At 49.7% G+C, this 11,415-nt stretch overlaps 1 protein-coding gene across 1 annotated transcript in view; it reads left to right on the plus strand.

Annotated features, from left to right (window-relative positions):
• CDK16 (cyclin-dependent kinase 16) overlaps nucleotides 1-11,415 on the plus strand; it is a 110,328-nt gene that overhangs the window by 78,310 nt on the left and 20,603 nt on the right. Inside the window, 5 exon segments of the mRNA XM_015417276.1 lie at nucleotides 3,214-3,339; nucleotides 3,502-3,558; nucleotides 6,894-6,911; nucleotides 6,913-7,012; nucleotides 10,690-10,784. Of these exon segments, the coding sequence (XP_015272762.1) occupies nucleotides 3,214-3,339; nucleotides 3,502-3,558; nucleotides 6,894-6,911; nucleotides 6,913-7,012; nucleotides 10,690-10,784 (396 nt within the window).

An 11,415-nucleotide genomic window follows, 5' to 3' on the forward strand; every position in this document is an offset into this window, starting at 1 on the left:
AAGGGAAAACCATAGAGTTTTCCCTTGTATGGCCGTGGCCCCGCCCCCAGCATGCCCGGCGTGCCCACGTCACTTCCTGGTGACGCCCACGCAGGGGTGGGGTTCCCCCCGGGGCATCGGAAATCGGGCCTCCAAAGTGGGGGTTTACCCGCCCCCCGCCCCCACTTGGCAGTCCTAGCACAGACTGGTCAGTAGTTATGAAGCCGTCCTTTGAGCACTGGGTGTTACATGCGAATGTGTACTTCTACAGATTACAAACAAAAACGCTTCTGTGCACAGGTTCTCATGACTTGGAAACAAGCGTGGTGGGTGAGTTATGCAGAATTGCTTTAAGGTCACATCTGGCCCACCTGGCCTTCCTACCTTAGACAAAAGACCCAAACGCCATCTGGGCAGTGGGACAGAGGTGGGGAAAGTATCATGTCCCCCTCACGACTAATTTCAGAGAGGGGCTCTGTTTTGTGCCTTTTCTGTGTACTAAATAATAGCCCAAGGCACCCGCTTTGTAATATCAGAGCAACACGTATTATATTGAATACGATTACGCATTCGATATTTACTTTTTCCTTAAATGCTCAATGTTCCTTTTTCTCATGAATTTCAATTATTGCTATATTGTTTTACCTAAAAGTCTATGTGCTGTGTAGACTTCCATGCGATATTGGACCAATAGGATATAAACATCAAGATGTTTCACTAAAATAGAAAAGTTTTCAAACGTTGCAGGGAAGCTTGCCAAAAAGTACATCAAATTAGTTGTGCAATAATCTAGGAAGCACTGTGTAGGTTTCTGGCTTTAGTTCTCTCTCTGTGTAGGTTTCTGGCTTTAGTTCTCTCTCTGTGTAGGTTTCTGGTTTTAGTTCTCTCTCTCTCACACACACACACACAGACACACACAAACACGCACAAAAATTCTCTCTCACACAAGACACACTGCATTCTTTTGATGTCTTTATCCTCACATAGGGTTGCCAGCACTGGTTTGGGAAATACCTGGAGATTTTGGGGGTGGAGCCTGGAGAGGGCGGGGTTTGGGGAGGGGAGGGGCCTCATCAGGGTATAATGCCATAGAGCTCACCCTCCAAAATAGGGTGCCAGCCTCCAGGTGGGACCTGGGGATCCTCTGGAATTACAGCTCATCTCCAGACTACAGAGATCAGTTCCCCTGGAGAAAACAGATGCTTTGGAAGGTGGACTCTATGGCATTGTACCCCAGTGAGGTCCCTGTCCTCCCCAGGCTCCATCCCCAAATCTCCAGGAATTTCCCAGCCTGGATCTGGCAACCCTGCCCCCCATCTCCCACTGGTGGTCAGGAGGGACCTGGCAACCCTACTCCAAAGCAGCTGTTTTCTCCAGGGGAACTGCTCATGCTCATCTGGCGATCAGTTGTAATAGCAGGAGGTCTCCAAGTGCCTCCTGGAGGTTGGCATCCCTGTCCTCACAGCATTTCGCTTATTTCGTTATTCTTGTGATACTTTAATAAGAGGATTTCAGAACTGGGTTTACCGTGGTTTTAAAACTACATCGCCCAAGATGCATTGCGACACTGAGCCAAAGTGCATTTGAAGACACATTTGTCATGGGTTACCGGTTAAAGGCAAAGAAATGTTTAAAAGATTGAAGACACCACACCACTTCTGGTCTTCCAATCTGGTTGAATTCATGTTGGCAACTATTGTCAGGGAAGGGTTACAGGAAAGGAATAAAAATATGAGCTCCTTTTGCTAGGTTTCAGCACTAGGGATTCCAGCCTCCAGATGGGACCTGCAGATCCCCCCAGAATTACAGCTCGTCTCCACACTGCTGAGATTAGTTCCCCAGGAGCAAATGGATGCTATGGAGAGTGGGCCCTGTGGCGTTGTACCCCACTGAGTTCCTTGTCCTCCCCAGGCTCCATCCCCAAATCTCCAGGAGTTTCGCAATCTGGATCTGGCAACCCGATGCCCCCGTCCCCCGCTGGTTTCACGCCTTTCTAGTTTCAGCCTCAGAGACAACATTCCACTAGCCTCTTCCCCACAGAGGGCTTCTGACACACTAGACAGCCCCGCTCTTTGGGCTCGCCTCCTAAGATCAAGCACAATCTGGAGAAATTCCGGTTCCTCCGATATGGCACAGACGCTCTTGGGTCGTTTGAGATGGCAGCTTTCTCTGTAGAGCCAAATATTTGGCAAAGGTTGCAGAAACACTAGAACTTGAGTGGGAATCTAACCGGGTGGCGCATCCGAGCGGCTGGGAGGGTGGGGGAACAGGATACAGAGACAATGGTGGATGCCGACAGACCTTGAGAATGCTGTGGGAGTAGACGTCTTATTTTATTTAACTAGTCAGTAAATCAATATACCTGTCTGTCCATCGGATCAGTATTCTCAGGGTGGGTCCCAATAGAAACGCAAACGTCGTCTCAAAAACCAACTGGACAATAGAAAGAGTACAGACAATAGCGTAATGGCAAACAAGGTCTGGTGGTGTCAGAATTAGCTTGGTGAGCCCAATGCTTCTGAATCTGCTGCAGATTCCCTGACACTGTTTAAAATCAGGGATCATTTCCTGCAGGAGTGCACAGGAGTGGAGCTCCGGCAGTAAAGAGCCCAGGGGGCGGGCACATGCAACAAGCCCCACCCCCTGCTCCCAGCAGCCCCAGGCTACAAGGAGCATGAGGATCTGTGCGTCCCTCCCCCATAGCTAGCAATCCAAAACAGTCCAGTGGAGCCTGAGCAGTGGGTGTTGCCTTCTGACACACATCCGGTGATGTCAGGGTATGTGGCATATGCAAATAAGTTATGCTAATGAGTTATGCTAATGAGCTTCTGCACCTCTTTTTCTACGGAATGACCCCTGTTTAAAATCAAAACCAAATTGAAGAGGCCTAGCTGGCAAGAGTCCGTCTAGGGAAGACACCCCACCGGAACAAGAATTTTGCATCTCCTTGCGATAGCCAGTCTGGCCCCGGAAGGGATCAGCTCCGTTTGGTTGTGCAGTGGGTCTCCTCCTCTGAGACGCAGGTGGTGGGAATGAGTCCCTGGGGGAAATGTGCTCGTCACGTTTTATTGTTGTATTTTTAAAATTTGGAATACCGTAAAGGGTGCACCTCTTTTTTTTGTATGACTGGTCTAAGGACCGTAACAATAAACTGAACTGAACTGCTTCCCTGAGGGTTTCCCGGCTATGGCTTTCTCCGCCGGCACCAAAACCGTTTTCTCTCCCCTCCCCCAGGACATCAACAAACGCCTGTCACTCCCGGCCGACATCCGCCTGCCCGAAGGCTACTTGGAGAAGTTGACCCTCAACAGTCCCCTCTTTGACAAGCCCTTGAGCCGGCGGTTACGGAGAGTCTCGTTGGTGAGTGACGGTCCTGCCCTCCCTCGCTTTCCCCCTGCTGCTCTTGTCACACCCCTCACGGGATCTGGAGCAGCAACAGTTACCCTCCCGCTGGCTTTCTAAGGTGCCCCCTAGCAGGGCGGCCTATCACACCTTTGTGTTTCTCTGTGCTTTCTTGTGCAGTCGGAGATCGGGTTCGGGAAGCTGGAGACGTATGTCAAGTTGGATAAGCTGGGAGAGGTGAGTTCTCCGACCATCCTTGTCCAGTTTGGCCAGGGGGACGGGCTGGGCTCTGATTGGTCGGGTTCCACCCCATTGTCTTCGCTTGGCGTACCTTGAGAAATCTTCATTCTAGCCTTGACCAGTCCAGTATCTCTCTCCTTCACCATAGCAACAGCTTCAGCTCCTGCCATTCCAGTAGCCCCTCTCCCAGCTGTTTTGGACCAGCCAACCTGGGTGATAATCTAGTCTTGGGTTTCAAAGTCCTGGGTTCCAATCCTGCATGGTTTCACTACTGGGGACTTAGAATTGGGTATTATTGACATAGAGAGGCCGTCCATATTCAACCATAGCAGTCTGGTTTTCTCAAATAAGAATCGTGGCAGCTCTCATGTAGAAATGACTGCCATTCGATCAGCATTGAGTCTTTACTGTACATAGTGTTTTGCTGGATAATATAAGCTTAAAAAGACTGTTTCCTCTTCCAAGGAGCTTGAAATCTATATGTTTTATTAGTATGGATCTAGGACCAGAGGAGAGGGGAGGAATGGGAGAAGTGAGCAGAACAAGGGACGGATACGAGCAAACGCATTTGTAAAGAGAGCCAGTTTGGTGTAGTGGTTAAGTGTGCGGACTCTAATCTGGGAGAACCGGGTTTGATTCCCCACTCCTCCACTTGCACCTGCTGATGTGACCTTGGGTCAGTCACAAGCTCTGGCACAGCTGTCCTCGAAAAAGAGCAGTTTCTGTCAGAGTTCTCTCAGCCCCACCCACCTCACAGGGTGTCTGTTGTGGGGAGGGGAAGGGAAAGGAGTTTGTAAGCCGCTCTGAGACTCCAAGTGAAGGGCAGGGTATAAATCCAATCTCCTCCTCCTCCTCCTCCTCCTCCTCCTCTTCTTCTTCTTCTTCTTCTTCTTCTCGTATGATCCTCCTCCTCCTCCTCCTCCTCCTCCTCCTCCTTCTTCTTCTTCTTCTCGTATGCTTTGTTTCCAAAAGCGTTCCACGGAACTCAGCACTGCAACTCTGACAGAGTCCCAGTGCACAAAAGGGTAAAACTGGCAAATGCCAGTGAGAGACTAGCGGACATTTTGATAGTTGCATTCTGGGAAGTTTGGAGTTTTCCCTCAATCCATTGAGAATTATGATGCTCCCATCCTGAGAGAGCAAGTTTGGTGTAGTGGTTAGGAGCGCGGACTCTAATCTGGGAGAACCGGGCTTGATTCCCCGCTCCGCCACATGCAGCTGTTGGTGTTACCTTGGGTCAGTCACAAGTTCTCTTAGAGCTGTTCTCTCGCGAGCAGTCCTCGGAAGAAGGAAGAGCTCTCTCAGCCCCACCTCCCTCACAGGGTGTCTGTTGTGGGGAGAGGAAGGGAAAGGAGATCGTAAGCCGCTCTGAGACTCCTTGGGGGTAGTGAAGGGTGGGGTATAAATCCAATCTCCTCTTCTTCTGACCCTGTGCTGTGGGGGCAGCTGCTTCCAAAACACTGTAAAAAATCTGTGCAGCCAATCAGAATTCTTCCTGGGCAAAAGCCCCACCTCACTTTGCCCACTTTCTGAAAACACCCGGAGGGTGCCAAGAAACATGTCTGCAGGCGCCATGGCACCCCTGGGCATTGCGTTGGGGAGCCCTGGTATACAGCATGTATAGAGATGCATTTAGTCATGCGGGTCCCCCCTGCTTGCAGTCTTCAGCACGGAAGCCCAAAGGCAGGTTTATTGTCTCAGGGAGAGCCAGGGAAGTGGATCCACGGACAAAACTCAGGGATGTTAAGGGAGGAGAAACATGTTGTGGAAGTCTCTCCCCAGGGAGACTGGCCTGTCCCCTTCTGTTGCCATCTTCCACCAGCAGGGGAAGTCCTCTTTTGCTTCATTTGGCACTCCCTCAGTGATTCCTCCTTCCTAACCCACGTTTTAATTGCTGTTTTTTTATGCCTTTTGTTTGTCGTATAACTTTGTTTTTAATTTGTTTTAATGATGTGTGTTTGGGTGGGGGGAGGTTGGTTTTTAGTAGTTCTAAAATGTTATTCGGTCGTGTGTGTTTTCAGTTGTTGGCTGCCTCGATGGCCCCCGTGAGGGCAGAAAGGGGGGGGATATAAATGTTGTGAATAAACAAATCTCGGTCCGAGGCAACCGGAATGGGAGCTGTCCGGGGACAGTGCCACTGAAGCTGCCACGTAGCCGCTGCTGTTTGGCATTCCTTTGTTTGCGCTTTGTGGGCACTTCTCCCAGGAGGGGATGAGGGAGCAGCTGATACAAGCTGGGGGGCAGCGTGGGGGATGGGGGCGGGAAATCGGAAAAGGTGCCGAAAAGGGCGACTAAAATGATGAAGGGCAGGGCTATTTTTGGGCAGGAACGCACTGGAACGGAGTTCCGGCTGGCTCCCGAGTTGGCCACGCCCAGCAGGAACTCATTAGCATAATAGGCCACACCCAACAGCAGAAACTCATTAGGATTGGCTACAGCAGGGGTGTGTGGCCTAACATGCAAAGAAGTTCCTGCTACAAAAAAAGGCCCTGGGTTTTGACAACAAACAAGGTAAACAGAATAAGAAGGGAAAGGTGGGTGTGGCTGGATGACCACACTTCTGGTAACACGGGTGTGTGGCCTAATATGCTAATGAGCTGCGCTATCATGGGTGTGGCCTAATATGCTAATGTATTCCTGATGTTGGGTATGGCCTATTATGCTAATGAGTTCCTGCTGGACTTTTTCTACAAAAAAAAGCCCTGATGAAGGGGATGGAACACCTTCCTTATGGAGAAAGGTTAAAGAGGTCAGGGCTCTTTAGCGTGGAGAAACGGCGACTGAGGGGTGACATGAGAGAGGTTTACAGAAGTATGCATGGGATAGAGAAGGGAGAGAAAGAAGAACTTTTCTCAGTACAAGAACTCATGGGCAGTCAATGAAATTAAAGAGCAGGAGGCTTAGGACAGATCAAAGGAAGTACTTCGTCCCCCAAAGAGTCATTAACACGTGGAACTCACTGCCACAGGAAGGGGCGGCGGCTACAAGCACAGACAGCTTCAAGGGGGAATTAGATAAGCATATGGAGCAGGGGTCCATCAGTGGCTATTAGCCACAAGGTTTAGATGGAACACTCTGCTTGGGGCAGTGATGCTCTGTATTCTTGGTGCTTGGGGGGCAGCAGTGGGAGGGCTTCTGGAGTTCTGGCCCCACTGGTGGACCTCCTGATGGCACCTGGGTTTTGGCCACTGTGTGACCCGCAGCGTTGGACTGGATGGGCTGTTGGCCTGATCCAGCATGGCTTCTCTTATGTTCCTAACCTCCATGGTAGAGGGGAACAAGATGGCTGGGTATTCTGCACCAGGCTCCTAACCATGTCCTCATTGCCACAGGGGACGTACGCTACTGTCTACCTACAAGGTAAAGAGTAAACTCACAGACAACCTGGTGGCCCTGAAGGAGATCCGTCTTGAGCACGAGGAGGGGGCCCCTTGCACGGCCATCCGAGAAGGTGAGTAGGGGTCCCTTGCGGTGGAGAGTTTTTTTAAACGAAAGGGAAGTGTTCCTCATTGCATAGCGAATCAGAGCTAACCCATGGAACTCATTACCGGGGGATGTCGTGGTAGCAACCGAAAGGAAAAGCTTTTAAGATGATTGCACAAATGTGAGGCAGATGGGTCCGTTGACTGCTGACCAGAGTAGTCACAAGTGCCAGTTCATGAAACAGTTACGCGGATTACAGGGGGATTGTGATCTGGCAAGACCATTGCGGCCCACCAACCATGTATATTGTCTGATTAGGGACTTCATCTCTTGTTTGTGCAGCCTGCCTGAAACTGGAAAAACAGGAGTTTGGCAGGTGCTTGGCACAGTGTGATAAGTGATTGATGAACTGCATTCAGCATGGCCTTGTGGGAAGGGCAGGATAGAGATTGAACCAGATAAATAAATAAAAACATAAATAAATAAAATTGCCCACCAACACCTCAAAGACTGGCAGGTGAAAAAACAGGGTGGTTGGATGTCACTTCCAGTGAATACCGGAAGTGATGTCATCACCCTGGGGGCACTCTAGGACTGGTTTAAACTCTATGATTAAAACTGTCATACGCTTGCTCCTGTCTTCTGAGCTACGTAGGCCCTCTGAATCTGGGTCTCTGCGTATGCCAGGGACTCAACGTAGTTTAGGTAGCGTGCTCAATGTTCTGAGCCCCTGTTTTTCCTAAAGCTGCCTGGTTTAGCCTTTAAAGAAGTGCAGAGGGGTCCAAACCGGCCTCACTGTCCAATAATCCTTCAAACTCCCAGTTATAAAAACATATAAGGTTTATTCACAAGGGTTAAAACAAACGGGGGAGTTTAACATAAAACAGACAGTAGGCAATCTTATCTCGCTCTGCTAGCTAGCTGGTTCTAACAAGGATTTGCTATTGGTTCTTTCCTGGGAACTTCTATCTCGTTTTGCTCAGTTCCCTGCTTCGAGGTTTTCCTTCCCAAAGCTTACTTGATTGTAGGCCCACTTGGTCTTCAAACAACCTGCCCCCAGACAATAACTCACGGCTGACAATTCACCAAGTCCTGGCTGTGGCTCTCTCGGTTCGTCAAAGCCTCCTGCAGCAAAATGTGTGTACTCCGACAGTTCACCAGCATTCCTCCTCATGGATTTCGATGAGCTGACTTCTCTACCTCTGGGACTGTATCTTATTGTTCAATTCTCCAATCCCCGTCCCAGATCAATTGGAAATTGCCACCTAAACCAGGTGCTCCCATTTCCCTAAGCCTTAGGTGTACTAACACTGACTAACTTACAGTTACACATTGGAACTGATCCTGCCAGTAAGTACCTCTGGCATGACAAAAACCATAGTGGGTTTTCTTGTAAATCCTTGAGCATCCCTCACATAATGACACCACTTCTGATTTCCCCCAGAAATGACTCTGTGTGCCAGTGTGAAGCTAACACAACTGTCCTCACCCCCCCCACATGCTCCCGAGGGTGCCAGGCCACAGCCTGGTAACTGGTAACACAGAACACAGTCACTGGTAACACAGAACGCTTCTTTGGTCCTACCCACCATTGTCAGTGTTTGTGTCCCTGGCATCCTTAGTGAGGGGAACGTGCTTTTGAGCAAAGAGGGATAGAAGAGAAAACATTGTAAAGAGAGACTGGAACTGTTGCAGGACTGTAGAACCACTGGAAACCTTTGTTAGTTGGGCTTCATGGGTTTTTCTAGAACTAGTTGGCCCCAGCAATGCTGCCAGTGCCTCGGGCAGTGATCTGGTCCTGGGTGCCAAGCCAAATGGCCTGGCATGCCCACTGTATTCATGTGTGGTGAGGGCAGGGGTCATTTCCTGCAGGAGTGCACAGGAGCGGAGCTCCGGCAGTAAAGAGCCCAGGGGGCGGGCACATGCAACAAGCCCCACCCCCTGCTCTCAGCAACCCTCAGTCAGAGCAAGAAGCAGCCAGGTAGATTGCAGAGCCCCCCCGGCCCCCCAGTCCAAAACAGTCCAGTGGCACCTTTAAGACCAAGTTTTATTCAAGTACAAGCTCTTCCCTCCTCTGCGAGGACAGATCTTGCACATTCCCCCCTGCCCAACAGCTAGCAATCCAAAACAGTCCAGTGGAGCCTGAGTGGTGGGTGTTGCCTTTTGACACACTTCCGGTGATGTCAGGGGGTGTGGCATATGCAAATGAGTTATGCTAATGAGTTATGCTAATGAGCTCCTGCACCTCTTCTTCTACGAAATGACCCCTGGGTGAGGGTTACATATTCTTGCTCCAGACATGGCTCGCACATTTGCTGCAGCCATAAGGACTAGGAAGTTGTTGTTAAAATGACAACTTGAGATGGTTCCGGGCAGCCAGATTCATTGTCGGGAACCAAACTGTGCATGCGTGTGCACTGAAATTCGGAATTTGCACAGGTCTTGGAAGTAGTAGCTAGTGACTGATTTGGAATAAAACCAATAACTTGAAAGGGGGAAGCCGACACATGCCCGGATCACTGTGTGTCCTCTAGAATAGATGACGAATTCCCATGAGCCGGCAAACACATCCCCAGGAGCCGAGACGCAGCTTTTTCCTGAACTAAAAGTGGAACCATGCTTTCCTTTTATATCTAGAAACCGGTGAGTCACTGTTCAGAGCATACCCTGTGATTTGAAGGAGGTCAGCCCAGAGCAGTGACTCATACAGAGTCAGAGAGGGCAGTATCCTCTGAGGTAGAGCAACTATCCCCCCTACCGTGAAGTTTTTATAGTTTCCAAATAGGGTAGTCAACATAACAGCGAACAGGCCATGTAACCCAGCTCCCCATCCTCTTCTCCAGCATAGCCCGCCAATAAAAGAGGAAAGCAAGAGAAAAGGAAAGAGAAGAAAAAAGGAAGAGAAAACTGCATGTACAGGCAGTAGAGAAGAATAATTTTTAAGAAAGGGGGGGAGGGAAGAGGCAGCAATATGGATCTGACCGAACAGGGTGTGGAGAAGGAGAGGCATCGCTGTGCTAAAGAGGTACGATATCAGTGCCAGAAGGCAACATCAGGGAAAGGCCCTGTTGTTGGACCTCCAGAGGAACTGGTTGGCCACTCTTTGAGACAGGAAGCTGGACTAGATGGAGACCTTTACCTGCATGAGCTCCTGTGTACAAGAGCTTGTGCAGGTAAAGGTCTCAGGCGCTTCTCTCATCTGTTGTAAGCAATCGTCTCCCTTATACAAAGGTCTAACGTCTCAATATTAAGAGCTATTGCCCCCAAAATGAACATGTGTCAGAACGGCCAGTTCCCAGCAGAGTTTGCAGGAGCCAAGGCCAGAACAGGTAATCATGCAGAGATGCAGTGGGCCTACTCCTCTCAGACGGGCAACTTTTGATTCACAGGTAGGGTTGCCAACAGGCCAGGAGGGAAATGTCCTGCCCATTTTAGTAGAGGTGTAATGGAATGTTCTTTATCTCCATGCCGTGAAAAATGTACTGGCCTGTTTCCATACATTAAACATGCATTAAATGGACAGGACATTTTCCTCCATATCTGTTGGCTGCTTTGCAGACAGAATTCATTAATGAGTTGATTTATGTTCCATGGCACCCCCTCAGTTGCAACAGGCATTTTGGAAATTACGACATTCCCTTGATAGACGTGATTCTCTGGCAAATCTCACCATGTACGTCTTTTTTCACTCTCTCTGTCTTCCAGTTTCGCTTCTAAAAGATCTTAAACACGCCAACATAGTGACTCTGCATGACATCATCCATACAGAGAAATCCCTCACGCTTGTCTTCGAGTATTTAGTGAGTATACGGGTGGGGGAGACAATAAATTTAAGGTGTGTAATACTCCCTCTAAGCTATGGAGTCTTGTGAGCAGAAATTCTACTTTGTGAGCTACTGGCATTAAAGTTGTGAGCGAGTGATTTGGCTGCTGCCTAAATTAGTTTGCTCCGGAACCATCCTTCCTGAGCGAAGACAAAAATGTGTGAGCTGGAGGCTAAAAAAAACTGTGAGCCGGCTCACACTAGCTCAGCTCAGAGGGAAACACTGAAGGTGTGCATCTCTTAAGAGCCTAAACTCTTCAACCAAGTTCCAGGAAAGTGCAGAAAACTGACCCTACACAAACCCCAAATGTACAGAGCGATTAAGTTTGTGTGAACAAAGATTATATTTATTTCACAAACCAACCTGGATGGCTCAGGCTGACCTAACCTCACCAGGTCTTGGAAGCTAAGCAGGGGCGGCCCTGGTTAGTACTCAGATGGGAGACACCAGGGGTCATTTCCTGCGGGAGCGTAAGGAGCCCAGGGGGCGGGCACATGCAACAAGCCCCACCCCCTGCTCCCAGCAGCCCTCAGTCGGGCCACGAAGAGCAACAGGCAGCCAGGTAAGTTGCAGAACCCCCCCCCCGAGCCCCCCCCAAGGAACAACG

This window comes from Gekko japonicus, unplaced genomic scaffold (assembly GCF_001447785.1).
Source record: "Gekko japonicus isolate JY-2015 unplaced genomic scaffold, Gekko_japonicus_V1.1 scaffold1748, whole genome shotgun sequence".
Taxonomy (NCBI): domain Eukaryota; kingdom Metazoa; phylum Chordata; class Lepidosauria; order Squamata; family Gekkonidae; genus Gekko; species Gekko japonicus.